This window comes from Tachysurus vachellii, chromosome 7 (assembly GCF_030014155.1).
Source record: "Tachysurus vachellii isolate PV-2020 chromosome 7, HZAU_Pvac_v1, whole genome shotgun sequence".
Lineage (NCBI taxonomy): Eukaryota > Metazoa > Chordata > Actinopteri > Siluriformes > Bagridae > Tachysurus > Tachysurus vachellii.
This window is the reverse complement of record NC_083466.1, coordinates 16,737,941-16,761,514: the sequence shown is the minus strand read 5'-3', so window position 1 is coordinate 16,761,514 and position 23,574 is coordinate 16,737,941. Positions and strand designations below refer to the sequence as shown.

The 23,574-nt window shown below is 38.4% G+C and overlaps 3 protein-coding genes across 3 annotated transcripts in view; 1 reads left to right on the top strand and 2 right to left on the bottom strand.

The window, feature by feature from the left end:
• The window catches only part of rell1 (RELT like 1), a 26,093-nt gene extending 23,797 nt beyond the window's left edge, over positions 1 to 2,296 (bottom strand). The window contains exon 1 of the mRNA XM_060874664.1: positions 1,882 to 2,296. Within this exon, the coding sequence (XP_060730647.1) occupies positions 1,882 to 1,915 (34 nt within the window). The 5' untranslated portion in view covers positions 1,916 to 2,296. The remainder of the gene's footprint in view (positions 1 to 1,881) is intronic.
• Positions 2,297 to 3,707: 1,411 nt separating this feature from the next.
• rwdd (RWD domain containing 4) lies at positions 3,708 to 13,931 on the bottom strand. Its single transcript, XM_060874666.1, has 7 exons — positions 13,719 to 13,931; positions 9,254 to 9,334; positions 7,490 to 7,599; positions 7,107 to 7,257; positions 6,898 to 7,006; positions 4,762 to 4,811; positions 3,708 to 4,649 (listed from the first exon to the last, which is right to left on the bottom strand). The coding sequence occupies exons 1-7, from the start codon at positions 13,740 to 13,742 to the stop codon at positions 4,632 to 4,634; spliced, it is 543 nt and encodes a 180-aa protein (XP_060730649.1). The 5' UTR covers positions 13,743 to 13,931; the 3' UTR covers positions 3,708 to 4,631.
• Positions 13,932 to 18,531: 4,600 nt separating this feature from the next.
• adam19a (ADAM metallopeptidase domain 19a) overlaps positions 18,532 to 23,574 on the top strand; it is a 75,319-nt gene continuing 70,276 nt past the window's right edge. Inside the window, exon 1 of the mRNA XM_060874656.1 lies at positions 18,532 to 18,881. Within this exon, the coding sequence (XP_060730639.1) occupies positions 18,758 to 18,881 (124 nt within the window). The 5' untranslated portion in view covers positions 18,532 to 18,757. The remainder of the gene's footprint in view (positions 18,882 to 23,574) is intronic.

The following is a 23,574-nucleotide window of genomic DNA, read 5'->3' as shown; positions in this document are numbered from 1 at the left end:
GGATCTTGTCATGATGTGCCAGTGCACAGTACTAATGAAGCGATGAAGCATAAATATAAAGCTATAAGCGATGGATACTTGGAGAATAAACAAAAAACCTATTTAAAATATAAATAAATAAATAAATAAATAAATAAATAAAATAAATAGAAACATTAACTGTATATATTGCAGGAGGTTCAAATGCTCACAGCTTGAGTTTGAAAGGAGCAAGTGTGTTAATATAACATAAAAAAACAGCAAAGTTGGACTATATGTTCGTGTGTGTGTGTGTGTGTGTGTGTGTGTGTGTGTGTGTGTGTGTGTGTGTGTGTGTGTATAACTATACGTTCAACATCTATTACTGTGCAAGAAACAGAAGACTTTATATTTGATTTGATTTGATTGCCAATCCTTTTGTTTTGGTTAAAAAATCTATTTCAGGAAATATAATCCAAAACAATAACTAATATTCCATTTGAAATGAACAAATTCAACCTGCTATTCACTTAGCACAAATATCATAAATGTGTGTATTAGACAGAAAGACATGGTCTCTTCAGTACTGCCTGAGCTCCTTCACTCAGCCTACATCCCATCAAGGCAACAGATTTTGTACCTTTACATCAGTGGTCCTTAACATCAAATTATTTACTTAAGTCTTTTTTTTTAAGTTACACTAGGTCCACTTAACCAAAGTACAAATTGATACCTGTAGTTTTCTTCAGGTTCAGGCTGTACCCTTATATACAAGGTGTATATCCTGACTGTACTGCTTTCATTCTTAATCACATACCAGTGGTAGAGTTTACCAACAACTCGTATGGAGATTAGATGGTTATCATTTGGTTATCAAAATTGTATGCCTAATCGAGTGGTCTTGTAAAATGAAAGGACAGTGGGGTTCAGGGATATGAAGCATAACCAAGAGGGGGTATGTGATTCTATAAAGACGTTACAGCGGTGCATCAGCTGAAGTCACATTATCTTGAATCAGAATCAGGTTCAGAATTGTTATTGTCTTGCGCATACAAGGAATTAGTTTTAGTGTCATATGCTTCCAGTACACAAGAGACGAGGACGACACACTAACAATAAAAATACACATACGTAAATATAATTAGACGCATAAATAAATTGTATGTACAGTTGTGCTATAGATGATGGAATGGAACAGAATAGAATGAGGTGCAGGGACACACTAGGATGGAGGGGGGAACATAAATATAAGATTATTGCACTATTGGGTAACTGGGGAACATTTAGATTCAGTCTTCAATAAAAAATGGGCTGTATGGGTGGACACTCTCTGGCCCTGATAAACAGATAATATATTATTCTTAAATTAAATCCTGTTTATTTCTTTGTATCACTTTTGAAAGATGGAAGAGCTGTAAAAAGTTTATGAACCTCTGGTGCACTTCAGATCATCTCTCTTACACACAAACACACACAAGCAAGCAAAAACACACACATACACACACACACACACACACACACACACACAGGGCCATAAACACACAAACAAACACACACACACAGGGCCATAAACACACAAACACAAACACACACACACAGGGCCATAAACACACAAACAAACACACACACAGGGCCATAAACACACAAACACAAACACACACACACACACACACGGGGCCATAAACACACACACACACACACACACACACACACACACACACACACACTCACTCACTCACTCACTCACTCCCTGGATTAGTCCTGAATGATGTTGTTGATGCTCTATCTGATCTCCACACACACACACACACACTATATACATATATATATATATATATATATATATATATATATATATACATACACACACACACACACACACACAACTAACTGTCCAAGCAGCAGTAACATTAAGCCTCTTACATGTGACGCTGTCGCTCGCTGCAGAAACCGCCATCAGTCTGTGAGAAGAGTCCTGAGTTTCAGAAGAGCCAAAGCGCCTTGTTCAGTGTCCGGACAGGTCGGAGAGATGTTTAGGACGGGAGGTTACCTGCTAGCTGTACTCGAGTTTGATGTTTGCTGGTGTTTCCTCATTCTTCTTCAGTCAGGCTGTGTGAGGAACTTCCCACTCTGTGTGTGCGCGCGAGCGCGTGTGTGTGCGCGTGTGTATGAGCGAACACAACGAGAACTACAGATGCTCGAAGTTACAAGAGTTCATTTGGTATTTTTAAAAACACCAGCCTATTAATAATTACGATAAAGAGTTTACGTTAAAAAAAAAGTACTAAACGAGAACAGCCACATTCCTCCTCACAATAGATTGTACTCAAGAATGCATTGCATTTCCTTCCATAAGCTTAGCCTATGGGCTGCGAGGAAGGGGTGAAGTGCATCATGGGAAATGTAGTCCAGCGTTAAAATAACTACGCAGGCTGACTACAGCGACTTCCTATTCACTATAATATAAACAGGATATAACACGTTTCACGCGCTATATTATATTCTTAAATTAGTGTACACGACTATCTACTATATATATATAATTATATATAATATATATATAAATATATATATAAAAATTAAAATTTTAACGGTCCTTGATGCCACGCGCCCTTTTTTACACGCAAGCAGGCTGTGACCGCGCGCGCGCGTCACACAATTCGGCTGTGTGCGTGTCATCAGGCGGTTGTGTGCGTCATAATGCATCATACTTATTCCTGTCTCTATCTGGTATTCTGGGTATTAGATAGTCAGCATATATCTGGTTTGACCAATTATAAATTATACAGAGTATGTTTATTATTATTATTATTGTCATTATTATTATTATTATTATTATTATTATTATTATTATTCATAATAATAATAATGACAATAATAATAATATTATTATTATTATTCCTGGATCTAAAGACTTTCCCAATAAAATCTTCATGTCACTCATGCATTCATCATCAGTGTGCATTTTTGTCCTGATCAGAGTGGGAACACACCACAGACAGGCCTCATAACATGACACTATGTACATATTCATTCATAAACCTTTTATAATGTGGGCAGAACGAGCTGAACCTGATACCTGATGAGAACCCACATGGTTTCTGGATCCACATGGTTTATTTAGGTTTCTGGATCCTTTCTAGCAGCTGGAACCAGTTTGGTGATTTTCTTTCACATGTCTCATATGAGTCTTTTTCTCCCAAACTGGATGTTTTTTTTTTCATCACAATTCTTTGTAAATTCTAGAGACTATTATGCTTGATAATCAGAGATGGGCATCTAAAATACTGACTGAACATCTGGCACCAATATCATCACTGAGATCACATTTTCCCTCCATTCTGATGTCTGATATGGACGTTGTCCTGTGATCATATGAATTGCGCTGGGGTTACATGATTTGATGATTGGGTTATCATTCACCAATTATATCATTCAATTATTCAAATTGCATAGCTGCACATTTTGCTGTGACTTTGTTATATATATGATTTGATATATGTATTATATATGATTTGTCATATAGAATACACCAATACAACATTTGTTTGACTGTATATTTGTAATCACACCCTCTAGTGTCACTCATATGAGGATGGCCCCCCCTTTGAGTCTGGTTTCTCTCAAGGTTTCTTCCTTACCAATAAGAAACCCTTCTTCCTTCCTTTAAGGGAGTTTTTCCTTGCCACTGCTGCCTGAGTCACCTCAGACTTGCTCATTGGGGACACAAACACTTACACACGGTGAACTATATATATCTTGATTTTTTATTATATTAATTCTTTATATTTCCCTTTATGTTTACCTTCTGTTCTATGTTTACGTTCTGTAAAGCAGCTTTGAGACAATGTCCATTGTAAAAAGCGCTATACAAATAAACTTGAATTGAAAAATATAGGACACATTTAGTAAACAAAATGGAAACATCATAACTTGCATTTTTCTTAAAACACACAGGATGTCAATCTCTTTGCAGTTCCTATATAAAATAAAGCAGACACATGATAAATCGTCCATAAAATTTTTTATATTGTGTCAAAAAATATGCACAATAAATAACTGAAAGGAGAAAGAAAAACAGGCTAAAAACTGGTACAAATACAAACTGAGGTTCACTTGATCAAACCACAATGCATCATAAACTTTAAAATTTTGCCATTTTGTACACACAGAGTGTTTGATACAAATCAATCAGTTGCTTAGTAGAGGTGTAACCTGGGGCTGTGTCAATAAAGCCCTGTAATGTGAAGACATGGGAGCAGAGTCTGCCCTCAGAACACACTTTATGAGACACTGCATTGCGTTCGTGTTGCAAGTGCTTGTTGTTTGCAGTCACTTTTGTGAATCTACCTCAATGTTTTATTTTGCCAGTGGATATTTTAAGCTCATGTCATGTGCCTCGTTGGCACAAACAAAACAGTGGCTTCATCCAAATCATGGTGCATTTTAACTCTTTAAAAATCATGTCACGGCAGATTTTCGTTCTTCATCAGTCCATCAGTCTCTACTTTAACACACAAGGTTCAGGGGCAGTTTCTTTAGCCGTCGTCTTTTCCTCCGGTCTTGCTCAGCTGTCACAGAGATTGGTCATTAAACATGTTGGACTGTTAATGAAGGTGTGAAAGCATGAAAAATATGCTAACATTACTTAATATTTGTTTAAAAAAAAGAGTTTAAACCATACTCACATGCTGTTCGAAAGAAGAAACCAGCATTATACAAAGAAACAAAATAAAAACACATGAGCAGGTTAGAGTTTTAACTACAAAGGCACTCGATGATAGTTTACAGTGATTAAATTACCTTGATGACGTCGACCCAGTTCCAACCTCTGGGCAGTTCACCTTTGTTGTCTGTTAAATAAAATATGGAATCAAATAAGTACATATCAACAATTATACGCATCTTCCACAGGATGGTAAAAAACGTAAATGTTGCCGATTTTAAGCTCTTTGTGAACTGCGGCTTCAGAAGTTGAATGAAACCAAGATGATGTGAAGAAAACAGTTCCCACAGAAACAGTAGATCTTTTTTTGGGCTTAATCAGAATAATAATTTTTTTAATTGTTATTTCACATTGAGAGTCAGAGAAAAGTTAAGAGATTATCACAGTTTATTTTTTTACACCACAAATCTGAAACATTTCAAGAGGGGTGCAAAGACTTTTTTGTTTATCTATTGTATTTTGGTACTTAATGTCACCAAATCCTTCACCAGTTTATCTGCTATCTAAATTAATATGAAATTAAATAAGTTACATAAGTTAGACGTTAACTAAATATTTAATAATTGCTTAAAAAAACATAACCTCCAATGTGAACATGTACATAAACTGTATGGCCAAAAGAATGTGGACACCTGATCATCAAACCCATATGTGCATTTTGAACATCACATTCCTGATTTAGCGCAGCGGTGGCTTAGTGGTTAGCACGTTTGCCTCACACCTCCAGGGTTGGGGTTCGATTCCCGCCTCCACCTTGTGTGTGTGGAGTTTGCATGTTCTCCCCGTGCCTCGGGGTTTCCTCCGGGTATTCCGGTTTCCTCCCCCGGTCCAAAGACATGCATGGTAGGTTGATTGGCATCTCTGGAAAATTGTCCGTAGTGTGTGATTGCATGAGTGAATGAGAGTGTGTGTGTGTGTGCGCCCTGCGATGGGTTGGCACTCCGTCCAGGGTGTATCCTGCCTTGATGCCCGATGACGCCTGAGATAGGCACAGGCTCCCCGTGACCCGAGGTAGTTCGGATAAGCGGTAGAAAATGAGTGAGTGAGAGAGAGAGAGTGGTTCACTAGGTTACAGACTTAGGATACCATCAACCTAAAACTGTTCAGTTTTTTTTATTTTATTTTATAAAAACACACAAACAGGGAAAAAGTGCTACTTAAAGTGTTTCAGGAAGTAGTAGCAGTTTTCACCTGTCGTTTTGAAGACAGCGAGTGACTCAGGTGTTCAGACATCATGGGGAAGTTCATTCCACCACCTTGGTGCCAGAACACAAGTCTTGTTTTATACCTTCCTCTTACCCTGAGAGATGGTGGGACCAGTCGAGCAGTGCTGGTAGCTCTGAGGGAGTGAGGTGCAGTGTGAGGAGCGATGAGAGCTTTAAGGTTAGAGGGAGCTGGTCCATGTTTGTCTTTGTAGGCAAGCATCAGTGTACTGAATCTGATGCCTGCAGATACCGGAAGCCAGTGGAGGGATCGTAAGAATTTATCCAGTTTGAAAACAAGTCGTGCAGCTGCATTTTGGATCATCTGCAGGGGACAAATTGAGTACGTAGGTAGACCTGCCAGCAGTGAGGTGCAGTAGTCCAGTCTTAAAATGACAAGAGATTTAACAAGTACCTGAGCAGCCTGTGTGGACAAAAAAAATGGTGGAATCTTCCTAATGTTGTAAAAAATAAACCGACATGAGCAACATGCGAGGAAAAGGACAGTTGATTTTCCATGGTTACTCCAGGGTTGCTACCTGTGACCAAAGGAAAGATCAGATCGTTGTGCCGGGATATTGCAAGGTCATGACCTGGGGTTAAACACCTGGGATGATCAGCAGTTCCAGGGTTCACACCAGTTCTTACAGTGCAGCCTTGTTTCTAAGGAGCTTGCTTTGTGCACAGGCTCATTGTCATACTGGAACACATTTGGTCCTTTTAGCATACAAAGCCATTCTATAGAATTGTGAGCTTCCAATTAATGGTAACAGATTAGGGAAGGCCTACATATGGGTGTGACGGTCAGATGTCACAAACTTTTTGCCATATAGTGTATGTACAATGAAAGGTGGAATTCGAGGTCTTTAATTAGGTGTATGCAAACTTTGGGCCTGTAGTATTAGCGTCACAGTCTGCACTGTAACCTTCACTGCCGATGCCATCCTTTGCTCCCACAAGCAGACAGAGAATTTAACCTGTTTTGTGGCTCTGGGAAATATGAAGGCTTACCAGTTCTTCCTATCATTTTTCTTTTTTGTGCTTTGGTGAGCTGTTCCTTCTTCTCCTTTTTCTTACTGACTGAGACTTGACTGTTCACTTCACTGGTAGAAGTCAGGGTCTAAATGAAATGGAATAAAGACATAAAATTTTCACTTAACAGGCTCAATACCACTAACTCACAAGGCCGTGTTGGATAGAAGGTGTGTAGTTGCACTGACCACAGCAGACACTACAGGCTGGTGATTCTCCATCAGCATCTCCTGGTTTTCTTTGGCCCACTCAAACAGAGTGTACATCATGGCACTGCCCAGGTTCGCCTCCACCTGCTCATGCAGCTTGGAGATGATTAACTGCTTGGTCTCTGATGAGCTAAAAGTTCAACAAAGATCAAATGTCTGAGACTGAGGAGTGAACAGAAAGAGAACGACTCCCTCTGTTTACTCTGCATGTGTAGCCTCTTTCTTAAAAAAAGTTCACACACTTTGCATTATGCCTTAAAGCTTTAGTTCCCACAGTAAATGGTGTGAGCTTTCTCACGTGAAAAATCGGTACAACAAAAGATAATTGTGGCTTTTTGGCAAATCTGGTGTGCTTGACTTACATTCTGTTGTTGAAAAAGGCATCTAAGGATATTTGAGGTGCAGTTTCTGGGTACGTCTCAGGCAGTGAGATATCCATCAGGAATGATTTGGACTCGTTCAGGTCTCCTATCTGGAGAAAATCAGGCACAGTGATGTTATACAGCAAGCAGTAGTGATTATACAGACAGTCTGAAGGGTTTTGAGTGTTTTGTTAAAACAGAAGAGTTCCGACGACATCACAATAAAAAGAGAGGAAAAAACAGGCAGGTGAACTAATGACTGCTTTTATACCTGCTATAACACGAGTGATGACAAGAAAAATGACAGTTTGTATGTTACAGATACATGTAATGTATGTAGACTGAAAAAAGTACACCAAGAACAAAATAGGGAATGTTCTGTCGCATGAAAACAATCCATATTGTGTGAGGCTGCAGCACATCACCCCGTTACTGTGGTGATTATTTTCCTAGAACAGCATGACGCTATATTACTATGAAGGAGCTCCAACACAATACAGACCAAATTCAGTTAGACTTACAAGGAGAGACTGCAGAAGGGTTTAGAAGCTAAGCATATTCATTACAGCAGAATTTCTTCCTATATTACATGCCATGAATAAAATATTATAAGATGTGTTGATGTGAACAACACAAGTAGAGAAAAGGCAATACTCAAGTCTCTTTTAGCTACCTAGGTGTGAATCAGTATATCGTGTACAGGAGTTGGGGCTCTGGTAAGGACCCTGATGCACTACACTGTTACACTAATTTCCCACAACATGACTGCATACCACTGGCATTGATAAACAACATTAAGGACTGACGGTTTTGACATTACGAAATATCATTTCTGTCACAGTATTTCAAGCAGGATCATAGCGTAGCTAGTGGATTTCAAACAAACTCAAACCATTTATAGAACGTCAAATCAAGTTGGTAAATCTATGACGTTTGCTGACAGTTCATCTCAGAGACTTTGAAAATAGGAGTCATTTGCTATTGAACATTGTGAGCACCAATACATCAATAAATTGGCTGACACCTTGATCAATCCCCTGACTGCTGAACTAGAGAGCTGATTGAGACGCACCCTCGGGTTGCGTAATATGCTGTATCACATCTACTACGTGTTATTACTGTTTTCTCATCCGGTCTCACATCCCAGATGACGCACTACAGACTACACACTATGTTCTGTACCATCTAGTGTAGGAATTTTAATTTAGGGCTGTATCATTTCAAATGGAACACTTAATATTTTTTTTTTACTAACCGGTAAGTGTAAGCGGTTCCCCTAATAAAACCACACAACATGTTACAGGACACTTGTAAGATGTCTTGTACATATGAAAACTTTTCCTCATCCAGTGTCAGCACCTGGTAGCCTTGTCGCTCTTCTGCTACGTAATCATGAAGTGTCAAACATTCCACACTGAATTATTTCGGATGAATATGTGCATCATCCAGGTACTTGAAGTACATGTCGTCGTACACACAAGACACGATCTAAACGACAAAATGCTGCAGAACAGTGAATAATCATGTGATTTCTAACACACCTTATGATACACTCTGTTATTTGTGACTAAAAAATGTGTTTTGAATGCTTCAAGTTGTTCCATGCATATTGAATAACCGGGAACTCATTTGCCAATCAAATATCTGGGAACCTTTTCTCAAAAGAAAAGATGTGCCAATTCCTTTTATCATCAGCCTAAAGCAACCACCCCCTATTTTACACAATAACACCATCACTGCTAATAATAGAGGATATATATTTACCCTGAACTGGAAGGAGTTAGGACTCAGCTCTTTGAAGCAATCGTCACCTTCGTAAATTGAGCGCAGAGCTTCTAACTCCATCTGCAAATAAAAAAAAAATGAATAAAAGACAAATATTTAATAATCAGCTGCTGGGGCTTTTATGCATCAATTCAACACATCAAACCAGAGGTAAGATTCGGGCAAAGTCTAATGTTTAGGATTGATTTCAGTATTTCAGAACCCTGCCCAATTCCACCTGTTTAAGTAGCTGATTTTGGTCATTCATTAACTATTAGATGTTGTTTGGAACAGAACCTGCACCCATGGTGGTCCCATGCGGATAATATTGGTCATTCCTGATATAATGGAACAAGCAGCATGACTGGGGCTAAAACCAAGACCATTAAGGATAAAACCAAGACACACCACAGCACAAGACCTTCCTCCATCCATTTTATGTAATGCTTATACTAAACAGCATTGTGAGGAACGTGGAGCCCTTCCCTGTGGATTCGGGGCACACTGGACGGGGCACGAATTCATCACAGGACACCACACACACACACACACACACACACACACACACCAGAGACGGTAATCAAACTCCCAATGCCAAAAGTGAAAGGCAGATGTACTAATATGAAATATACCACCATGGACCCACAAATTCTGTGAGTTTTGTCTTGTTTGATCTCTCAAACACGGCTTTTCTTAAAGAAAGCGTTAGTCCAAAAGTGTTATTCTTTTTTAAGTAATTAATAACAAACATGGAGTTTTGCAGTCAGTTATTTAAAAACATCATATTAGTGATGACTGAAGCGTAAAGTTTGCATGCATCAGATTCTGAATATGTTTGTGTTTGAATGACACGATTTATCATGATGAAGGGATGTGGTAGCCTAGTGGTTAAGGGCTTGGACTACTGATCAGCAGGTCATGAGTTTGAATCCCAACTCCACCAATCTGACATAGCTCCTTATATCATTAGAAAAGGTTTCATTGGTACTGTTTTTACTTCCCACTGTCATTAATCCTCAATTGCTCTGTTGTATAAACTGAAATAAAATATAAGTCACTCTGAATAAGAGAATACTACACTACACACCACAACACACTACACTACACAACACACTACACTACACACCACAACACACTACACTACACACAACACAACACACTACACTACACACCACAACACACTACACTACACACCACAACACACTACACTACACACCACAACACACTACACTACACACCACAACACACTACACTACACACCACAACACACTACACTACACACCACAACACACTACACTACACACCACAACACACTACACTACACAACACACTACACTACACACCACAACACACTACACTACACACCACAACACACTACACTACACACCACAACACACTACACACCACAACACACTACACACCACAACACACTACACTACACACCACAACACACTACACTACACACCACAACACACTACACTACACACCACAACACACTACACTACACACCACAACACACTACACTACACACCACACTACACTACACACCACAACACACTACACTACACACCACAACACACTACACTACACACCACAACACACTACACTACACTACACACTACACACCACAACACACTACACACTACACTACACTACACACCACAACACTACACACCACAACACACTACACTACACACCACAACACACTACACTACACACCACAACACACTACACTACACACCACAACACACTACACTACACTACACAACACACTACACACCACAACACACTACACTACACACCACAACACACTACACTACACACCACAACACACTACACTACACACCACAACACACTACACTACACACCACAACAGACTACACTACACACCACAACACACTACACTACACTACAACACACTACACTACACACCACAACACACTACACTACACACCACAACACACTACACTACACACCACAACACACTACACTACACACCACAACACACTACACTACACACCACACTACACACCACAACACACTACACTACACACCACAACACACTACACTACACACCACAACACACTACACTACACACCACAACACACTACACTACACACCACAACACACTACACTACACACCACAACACACTACACTACACACCACAACACACTACACTACACACCACAACACACTACACTACACACCACAACACACTACACTACACACCACAACACACTACACACCACAACACACTACACACCACAACACACTACACTACACACCACAACACACTACACTACACACCACAACACACTACACTACACACCACAACACACTACACTACACACCACAACACACTACACTACACACCACAACACACTACACTACACACCACAACACACTACACTACAAAACACAACACACCACACTACACACCACAACACACTACACTACACACCACAACACACTACACTACACACCACAACACACTACACTACACACCACAACACACTACACTACACACCACAACACACTACACTACACACCACAACACACTACACTACACACCACAACACACTACACTACACACCACAACACACTACACTACACACCACAACACACTACACTACACACCACAACACACTACACTACACACCACAACACACTACACTACACACCACAACACACTACACTACACACCACAACACACTACACTACACTACAACACACTACACTACACACCACAACACACTACACACCACAACACACTACACTACACACCACAACACACTACACTACACACCACAACACACTACACTACACACCACAACACACTACACTACACACCACAACACACTACACTACACACCACAACACACTACACTACACTACACAACACACTACACTACACACCACAACACACTACACTACACACCACAACACACTACACTACACACCACAACACACTACACTACACACCACAACACACTACACTACACACCACAACACACTACACTACACACCACAACACACTACACACCACAACACACTACACTACACTACACACCACAACACTACACACCACAACACACTACACTACACACCACAACACACTACACTACACACCACAACACACTACACTACACACCACAACACACTACACTACACACCACAACACACTACACTACACACCACAACACACTACACTACACACCACAACACACTACACTACACACCACAACACACTACACTACACTACACACCACAACACACTACACTACACACCACAACACACTACACTACACACCACAACACACTACACTACACACCACAACACACTACACTACACACCACAACACACTACACTACACACCACAACACACTACACTACACACCACAACACACTACACTACACACCACAACACACTACACTACACACCACAACACACTACACTACATAACACAACACACTACACTACATAACACAACACACTACACTACACAGTAATTCTACACTACACACAACACACTACACTACACTACATAACACAACACTAAACACCACAATACTACACACCACAACACACTACACTACACAGTAATACTACACTACACACAACACAACACTACACTACACACCACAACACACTACACTACACAGTAATACTACACTACACACAACACAACATAACACAACACTACACACCACAACACTACACAGTAATTCTACACTACACACAACACACTACACTACACAGTAATACTACACTACACACAACACTACAAACTACTACACTAAACACCCCAATACTACACACCACAACACACTACACAGTAATACTACACTACACACAACACACTACTACACTAAACACCACAACACACTACACTACACAGTAATACTACACTACACACAACACAACACTACACTAAACACCACAATACTACACACCACAACACACTACACTACACAGTAATACTACACTACACACAACACACTACACTACAAACTACTACACTAAACACCACAACACACTACACAGTAATACTACACTACACACAACACACTACTACACTAAACACCACAACACACTACACTACACAGTAATACTACACTACACACAACACAACACTACACTAAACACCACAATACTACACACCACAACACACTACTACACTAAACACCACAACACACTACACAGTAATACTACACTACACAGTAATACTACACTACACACTACTACACTAAACACAACAATACTACACCACACAACACACTACGCAGTAATACTACACTACACACAACACTACAAACAACACTACACTACACTACAAACAACAATACTACACCACACAACACACTACAAAACACTACAAAACACAACACACAAATTCATTTAGACTCGTGCGCCTGTAGTTAGCCTGTTAGCTGTTAGCCTCAATGCTAACACACTCGCTTACCTCCTGCTCCTCGTTGGCAGTCATGGTTAATTAATCACTTTGCCAGTCTTCTGGCTTCAGTCGGAATAGTAAAGCTAATACTCTGTTTAGATCATCTAGACCTACAGCACGTTTTATAGAACCAGACTGAACAATTCATGCTGTTCGACTGTGTCATGAGCGTGTACTTGCAGGCTTTACTCCGGCCGCAGCACCACAGAGTTAGAGATCGTCAGTAAACCGCACAGAGACTGTATACTGATTACTGCCCCTAGCGGACCGGAGAATAAACTCAACTTCGGCTACATATTTAATTGAATAAATAATTAAATAAAGCATAAATATATATGCAATTAGTATAAATAATAAATTGATCAAATTTATTATTTATTTTATATTACACAATAACAGGATTTTATTTAATAATTATTTTGTTACATTTCAGAATTTCATAGCTCCTTATATCATTAGAAATTGTTTCCTTGGTACTGTTTGTTTTTTTTGTTTGTTTTTGCATCTGACAGTATATTAAAATAAAAATAACTTAAAATAAAATAACTTGGGGGTTCCACTAGTAAAACACGTTTCTATTGGGAAAAAAGTCAGTAGATTTCAGTATTTACATGCATCTACACTACAATGTTTTAAAAATACATACATACATACATGCATACATACATACATACATACATACATACATACATACATACATACATACATACATGCATACATACATGCATACATACATACATACATACATGCATACATGCATACATACATACATACATACATACATGCATGCATGCATACATACATACATACATACATACATACATACATACATACATACATGCATGCATACATACATACATACATACATACATACATACATACATACATACATACATACATACATACATACATACATACATACATACATGCATACATGCATACATACATACATACATACATGCATACATACATACATACATACATACATGCATACATGCATACATACATACATACATACATACATACATGCATACATGCATACATACATACATACATACATACATACATGCATACATGCATGCATACATACATACATACATACATACATACATACATACATACATACATGCATACATACATGCATACATACATACATACATGCATACATGCATACATACATACATACATACATACATACATGCATGCATGCATACATACATACATACATACATACATACATACATACATACATGCATGCATACATACATACATACATACATACATACATACATACATACATACATACATACATACATACATACATACATACATACATACATACATGTCCTGCCTTACACCCTAAGTATAATAACTGGAGATGACTTAATAGTCGAGCCCTGAGAAGTGTGCAATATTCTTCAATACTCACTAGATGTCACCCAAAGCCAGAAGAAACTTTTCCACATCTTTGACTTTTTAATGATTTGAAAAAAAGCTAATGTGTAGGAAGCAGTATTCTGTTTCGTAATGTATGTTTGTTTGGAAATCACTGGACTTGATTCATAGTCTTCTACAAGTGAAAGCAGCCATAATAGTGCAATACTCCAGAGAAACTGTGACATTTCAGACAAGAGTCCATCATAAGGTGCATAGAAAAAGTGCTGCTACAGCAAAATAAAAAGGACAAAAGATGTACTTTAGGGACTTTAAGAGAAAAGTAAAGAGCCTTTTTTATCACGTATACAAGTACATTACAGCGAAATATTTCACATATTCAAACTTGTTAGGAAGCTGGTGTCAGAATCAGCCAAGAAAGAGCAACTCTGGAGATCTTCTTGTCGACCAGAACACTAAGCACTGAGTAACCACAAAAAAAGGTTCATTTGGAGTGGTGAAACACATAAAGAACAATGTGCATAACATTAATAATCTTTTGCTGTCATGTTGCAGTGGTAATGAGCTGAATGACCTATGTTTAGATTTAATATTGTAATTTTGGTTATTATTTTTATCATGTTATGGTCTTTAATGAATATTATTTTCCTTAATTTTTTTTTGCAGGCTTCTTACCTTTGCATATATTATAAAAATCCATGTCCAATAAGTATGTCTAAAACTACAGCTACCATGGTCTGAAGGATAAAAACAAGAAGCTTTTTCCATCAGACCTCTCAACATGGACATGTCCACCATACAGGTTTCTAAGGATTCCATTACGCTCTACACACTACACTTTGTACAGTTACTCTTACTACATGTAACACAATTGCATATTTTATACAGCAACATTTATTTTTATTATTTTCTTATTTTTAGTCATTTATATTTACAGTCTAAGGAGGAGTAGATTCGAATTTTACTGTAAGTTGTATAATGTATATAACTGACTATGTAACAAATAAAATCTTGAACCTTGTGTCTTGGATTCTGAACTATTACACTGAATGATTTCAAGCATAAAATCCAATTGTAACATGTTTGTGTGGAAAATGTGTATAGTGGACTGCAAGAATACATCTGAAGTCATCTGTGGAGGGAAATTTCAATGTAGGATCCTCTTATAGTCTTCTATTAGAGTTAATCTAACCCAGTGTGTAAAGCTGAGATCAGAGGTTTCCTACTTCATGAGGCTGACAGCCCTAATGCAACACAATCTGCCGCTTGAATTTCCTAATCCAGTTTCCAGCCTATTTACCCTAACCTCACAGAGGCTTAAACCAACCCATCTTACACACTAATAGCTTTTATATATGGAACTCCTAGAAACCATGATCAATGATTACTGCTTTGCTTACCTATGTTTATGATAAATGAGGTGTTAGCACACGTTGCCCATTCATTAATGATCTAAAATGGGCCGGCTTTCTTGATATGTATTGGATTTGATTAGGGGAATTGATCAGCATAAAAAGGGGAACTTTTACACATTCCAAAGTGTTTGGTTTGGTTATGAAATATTTTGCATTACAAATTCAACAATAAAACACCACACCTCATACAAATGTGAAACAAGATCATATACAGCTCTTAATTTAATACATTAAGATGAGATATTCCACCATGGACAAGACAGAACAGAATAATGGGATCTTTAAATGAAAATAATTGGTTCTTCCACAATCTGCTCCATATGTGGGTATTATGTTTCCTACACAACTTCACATAGCAACTAAATGTGTGAGAATCGCATAAAGAAGAAGTAATCTTATGTCTTCCTTTTGTTCAGGACATTAATTTACACCATGGAATTACTATTCTGTGTGTTTATGCTGGATTCCTTTCTGCACTTATCATTCAGCTGAAATTCTTGTTTCACATGTTGATTTCTGCTGTGTGCTATTTGCACTTTGTTTTGTTCTATATAATGGGATATAATGAGGAGGCAAGGTATTTCATTGCATTGTATATGTTATATAATAAAAATGACTTGACTCAATAGAACGCTAATATTATTTGTGGTTTGCATTACCCCAGTAGGACACAATTTACACACATTGATCTCAAACATTTTTTTCTGGTCTCAAAAAGATGCGAGCAGCAGACCGCCCATGCATCCATGATCTAACTTGGTCTAAATGTAAAATTAAATCCTTTGTTTAACTCAGTTCTATTCACAAGAGAAAAAAATTGAATGAATAATTATAAGGTCAGTATTTTGGTCACTTTTTTGTGATCAAATTCCAATGCATGATATTACCATGGCTTTATTGTAGTATGTTATGTTATGGTACAGTTATACTTGTATATTCTGAAAATGATGTCCATTAAGCATAGCATGCCACTTAACTTTATCAAATGAATTGTTTTATTTTTTTAAAACATCTTTATTTATCATTACAGTAGACTGACAATGTTTTCTCTGCATGTCAGAGCTTTTTAGGAAGTTGGGGCCAGAAAGCAGGGCCAGCAATGATATGACTCCCCTGGTGCAGAGAGGGTTTTATCAACCTTTCTCAAATGCCCAGCAGGGGTTTGAACTTCTGACCTTCTGATCAGTAAATCAGAGCCTTTGTTTTGACTGGATCCTTGAATTGAATAAGTTGAATCCAAACCTAAATGCTTCCAAAAATAACCAATTTCTTACTAGACATTTTTAAACCATGAGTGTAATAGTTGGTGTAATGTATGTGAATCCCTACCGAAGTGGTCCATGAAATTTGAAATGGGTGCTCGGCAACAAAAAATCCGAAAACCGCTGTATTAGGGAAACTATGTGCATTAAAATTTAACCATCATGGAACACCAATATGGCATTTAAACCACAAGTGGTATTTATAAACTATGTGATGCGTCCCTTTTCAGGGGATGCAGATAAACTACTGAGGGGACTAAGCAAATGTATAGAGGTGAATCTTTACATAATACATTTAAAAATACAGATTATTACCATGATCGAAATGTGCTTGTGACAGTCACTCCTATTTACATTGTACACAAATAACAAATACAATAATTATTTCTCATCTTACTTTATTTATAGGCCTACATGCTTTTGATGCAATAAAGGTTTTATAAATCCCCTTCAATTTAAGTGTCCACTCAGGTCTAAGGTAATTAACTATAGAAAATCATTAGTAAATGGCTTATAGTACCCCTGATAGACCAATTCAAAGTCGTGATTCTCACTAGTGTAACTAAATCACAGACCCCTTGGCTATGCTTCACGGAGCAGAATGCGTTGCTCTGACCCAGTTGAAATATAAAAGTTATAGAGAGACAGAGACAGAGAGAGAGAGAGAGAGAGAGAGAGAGAGTGTGTGTGTGTGTGTGTGTGTGTGTGTGTGTGTGTGTGTGTGTGTGTGTGTGTGTGAGGCGGGTGACGCGCTCTGCTCTGCGGGGTTACACGCCAGTCTCCAGTCACGCGTGTGCGCTAAACCACTACTCGGAATGGCTTTCTCTCCTATTGGCGCGCTACATTAGATCCATTTCTCGTTTTCTCTCACACCGCCAGGGCTGGGAGAGAGAGAGAGAGAGAGAGAGAGAGAGAGAGAGAGAAGAAGAGAAGAGAAGAGAGAGGAGCGGTTCTCCAAACGGATAACGGATCAGGCATGTATACCAAACACAGGCAGAAAAAGCGACATGATTTCTCGGCACAAAACGCGCTTCTCGTCTCGTCTCTTCTCCTCCTGAGCGGTTTATTGGAAACAGTGGACGCTAATCTCCTGGAAGGAGGTAAGAAAAACTCCAAACTCGGTTTGCTTTAACTGTTCCGTTACTTGGAAAGTTCTTGGCTACCAGTTGCGCGCAGGATTAGGAAGTTTTTTTATGAAGAACCGGCAGCTGTTTTCAGTCCACTTTGGAGATGAGTGTTTAGTAAATATTGTGTTTACACTGATATAGAAGCGCTCTCATGTCCCCATGTCCATAAAAGGGTGTAGAAAATAACAAGTCGGATCTTTTCCCCTCTGACTTGATCCCCATCTAGCTCTTAGGTCTGTTTTTCTATTTACTTGTGAACCGACATAAAAAATGATTCTTCTAAAAAAAATCCATTCTACATGTAAAGATATTTATTATTAGTGACTTTTAAGTACTTAGAATTTAGTGAGACACTGGACTCACTGACCAATTTGGTTAGTTTTATTTAGGGACGGATGTGTTGACAGAAACTCTGGTCTCTTGCTGTTTTGCGTACAGTTAACTATGGATTGTGGGGGGTAATAAAAAGAGCCCCGGGGTAGCTGGTGGCTCTCTATCTTCCAGAATGATGCCATTAAAGTCAGAGCTGGACGGAAGTCATGATGAAATTAGCAGATGTGGTGGAGAGGGTTAGCTTGCATAGAAATTTTGATAAATTTGAAAAGATGATTTTTTTTAATGAATAAATTCCTTACTTTTCTTTTCTACCATTCGTTCATCCATCCATCCATCCATCCATCCATCCAGATACACTATATCCTAGTCGGGGTCATTTTGTATCCAGAGCCTATCCTAACAACAATAAGCTTGTGGTAGGAATTGTCAGCTGCAGGGCACCATGTAGCACACACACACACAAACACACACACAAACACACACACACACACACACACACACGCACCTGCACATTCACATTCACACCTACTAACAAAAGCACACAAACACAGACATCCTGGAGCTGTGAGGCGGAAATGCTGTGCACTATGCCACCATGTCTCCCCGATCAGACACTGTCATCTTAAAGTTTACATTCAGTTAAAGTCTTATTCCATTTTTTAACAGATTAATGTACACAATAAATTCTTTTAGGAATTTTTCATCGGTCGTGTTTTACATTAAAGTTGTGTCCCAATATGCAGATCCAGTTTTTAATCTATATTTTTTTTAAATATCGATACTGATATGAAAGCACAGCCCTGATACTGACCTGTTACTTACATAATCTTTTTAGTAACTAAGCCTCTCTTAGTGTTAGTGCTTGTTCTCTACAAGCAGGTTATCCAAACACTCAGATGTAATGGCAGTGTGCTTTAAGACTGCATTCTGTGTTCATGTGCATAATTTTGTTGTCAATCAACATTACACTCGCATATAGTGGTAAAGACAATGAATTATATTAGAAGATATATCGGATCCATGTAGATTTAGATTTTGAAAATCATGATTTGGAATTATTTTTTTTTATTTTTTGGTGAGGAAATATACTAGGAGATATGTTTAGCAGTACAACTAAACTGATAAATGTGCACTATGTCTGTGTTTTGGGTTGCTGCCAGACAGCACTAAAAGTGATGATGGTATTCAGAATTGGTCATTGAATTATTTAAGGGTTAGTCTAAATATTGTTAATAGGCATAGATAATAAAATACCCTTGGGACAACTCCACAGGAAATTTCATCTCAGAGTAATAGGAGGAGACAAAAATCTTACTTTATGAAATCTTGCACTTTCTCCTCCATCTTTAGCCCTTCAGTATGTTGTCAGCTTTCACCTTGATATCCTTATGCTCATGGGCTCTGGCTAGTTGCTTTCAAATGGAAAAAGGAAAAATGCATGATCCCTGTTGGTTAATCCTGTTTCTCACCATTCAGTTGATGGCCCTTTAAATGTGTTTAAAAACTAAGAGGCACTTTTAGGGATCCTAATGAAGATTTCTTGGCCTTTTATGATCACCATTATAACGCATTTACTGTTCCCGGCAATGCCGTTTGCCATGCTGTATTTGTTTTTTTACCATCAATCATGAATTAGCATTTGGAACCATCATGAAATATTTCAGGGGTTCAAAGTTTCTAGCTCTGCTTCTCATCCAGTGTTTCAGGCAAACAAATACTTATTTTCTCTGATTGGTGTTTAGTAAGTTTGGCGCTTTTGGATGAAGTAGTCAGTATTTGTTTTTAATTGGTTTTAGAAATCATGTCAGATATTTCCCATATTTCTAAGAGCAATACATGAGCCGGTCTCTGGTTCCCACCCGTCCTGTACATTTCATGATACGGGTTTGACATATTCAACACTGTACATACACTACAACTCCCTGAGATTTGATCTGGGACTCTGGGACTCAAATTGAAATTGTGCGGCTGCCTTTTAATGCATTTGTAACAAGGCAATCTGATCTTATCTGTCATGCATGTGGACCACACCTATGAAAGGTTGTATCTGTTATGCATTCAGTTAGTATAAAAATTAAGCGCTTCATGGAATATCGTTTTACAATGATCACAGAGACAACTGTACAAGGCAAAATGAGCTGCTTCTTCTTATCATGTTGGGACGAGCCAGATGTTTATCAAGAGGTTGATAATCCTGTGACGCACCTTTTAGAAAGAATTTTTGCTTTTGCTCAATAAATTGTTCATAGGAATGCTATGCAGTCAGATGTTTAGCAGGATATTGCTCTGACTCATTCAGTGAGGCCTACAGAGCTCAGCGCTCTCTGCATGCATACTGGGCTATTCTGGAGCAAGAGGAATTTCAAAATAGGACAAGTGCCCTTATACAGACACAAGTATGTGCCGCACTTCAAGCAAGAGCTAGAAAGCCATTACCGACATGTTTCAAATTGAGCCGTATATTTTTTCCTGTGTGTTTTCCATTGGCTGCAAAACACATTTATAATAATAGATCAGGTTCATGCCTTTTTTATTTGATCCATTTGCATAGCATTACAAAGCTAAACAGAATAAATAGTCAAGCTTTTCAGCAGTCTTCCCATACAGCTCTCTGGTGCCCCGGTTAGCTATGGTGCCACTACTCATTGATATGCCTAATGTTTATGCGATGAGAAGCAAGATGGATGACATGGGGGTTGGGGGTGGTGGCGGTTTCATCAGTACGTCTAAAAAGCCGCTAATTTCTGAAATGTTCCGTTAGCTACTGGCCTTTGGCACTTTTCTTTCAAGATAATGACTGCATAAACCCTAACAGACAATAGAAATAAGATGTGCCATGTAAGATCTGTCACTGTATGATTGATAAAGTTACAGTATTCGTTTTATGAAGTCTTTAGGTTCAGCAACTCTGAAGTGACGTCTTTTTATGAATATTCCATATCATACATATTCATATGCTCACCTGTAAAATTCCTATGAAGAAAGAAATTTGTTTGTTCCTTAGTTAGAGGTGGATGTGCGGACTATAGTATTGTGCTGTTTGATAGCGCTGCTGACAGTTGAAAATGAAAACTCTATTAGACTAGATTATGGGTGTGCCAACACCTTTCCAATAATACCAAAGGAAGCGATATAATGAAACAGGGAAAAAGAAATATAGACCAGAGAAAAAATGACAAAGTGCTATGCTACAGATAAAAAGAGAGAAAAATAGGGCTGTGATTTTTTTTTTGTCTTGAGGAAAAAAAGCAGTTTGATCTATCAGTGTGGACCCAGGAAACAATAAAAGAAACTTAAGCTTAATTCAGTCAATCTTCATTAAATTATTATATGTATTATTATTATTATATTATATACAACAAAATCTCATTCAGTCCACCCCCACACCAAATGCAGTTCAGTCTAGACTCTCATACCAGATGCAGTTCAGTCTATCCAATAATACCAAACCCAATACCAAAGCAACACCAAATGTTAGGGTATCACACTAAACCTCAAACCACCAATCATACCAAACCTCGTCTTAGGCCAAAGTGCATTTAGGCTATTCTAATGCACCAAACCTCATTCAGGCTATGCTCTCAGACCAGACCTCATTCAGACCATAATCTCATAACAAACTGCATTCAGCTATCCTTTCACACCAGTTCTGATTTAGCCATTTTTTCCCTACACCGAACCTATTTTAGGCCATCCTCATACACCAAATTATATTCAGGTCATCCTTAGCAGCAAACCTTATTTAGGCCATTCACTCATTATACCTAATTCAGGCCATTCACTTACTGTAGGCCACAGAGCTCGCAAATTGATACAGTACTTAATGTAGGATTAAAGCAGCATCAAATCTATGATGGCATGTTCGCGTATTAGGCGTATTATTTTAGTATTGTTTTTGCTATAGGTTTTATTTTTAGTTCATATTGCATAAAAATTGAATGCATAAACGGTAGCATGGTAAATTGTTGAGACTGTGCAACACAAACGGGAAGCTAATGTTTTGCAGACAGCTTTATTTTTATTGTTCAGCCACCTCATAGAGGATGTTAAAAAGGAAGTGCTTGAAAAGCTTCTGATGATTAACTGCTTAGACCAGAGCACAAATTGCGTTCTTCTTCTGTCTTGCTGTCTATCTCTGTCTCGTGCTCTCACTCTTGTCCTTTATTTTTCTGTCCACTTTACTTGATATCAAAGTAATGTTGAAGGGATCGAGCAGGGAGTCTCAGAATAGCCCGCTCCATTTATCTCGTTGCTATCTAACAAAGTCTGTGCTTTTGATCAATATGCAATCATAACAATGCACTTCCTTTATGCGTTTAATAAGCTTTAA

Excerpts from the sequence above, each read along its gene's own strand:
- rwdd (XM_060874666.1), bottom strand. The coding sequence starts at position 13,742 with ATGACTGCCAACGAGGAGCAGGAG. Across the intron at positions 9,335-13,718 it reads CTGCCAACGAGGAGCAGGAG|ATGGAGTTAGAAGCTCTGCG; the intron begins GTAAGCGAGTGT and ends TTTTATTTGCAG. Across the intron at positions 7,258-7,489 it reads GCCTTTTTCAACAACAGAAT|CTCATCAGAGACCAAGCAGT; the intron begins GTAAGTCAAGCA and ends TTGAACTTTTAG.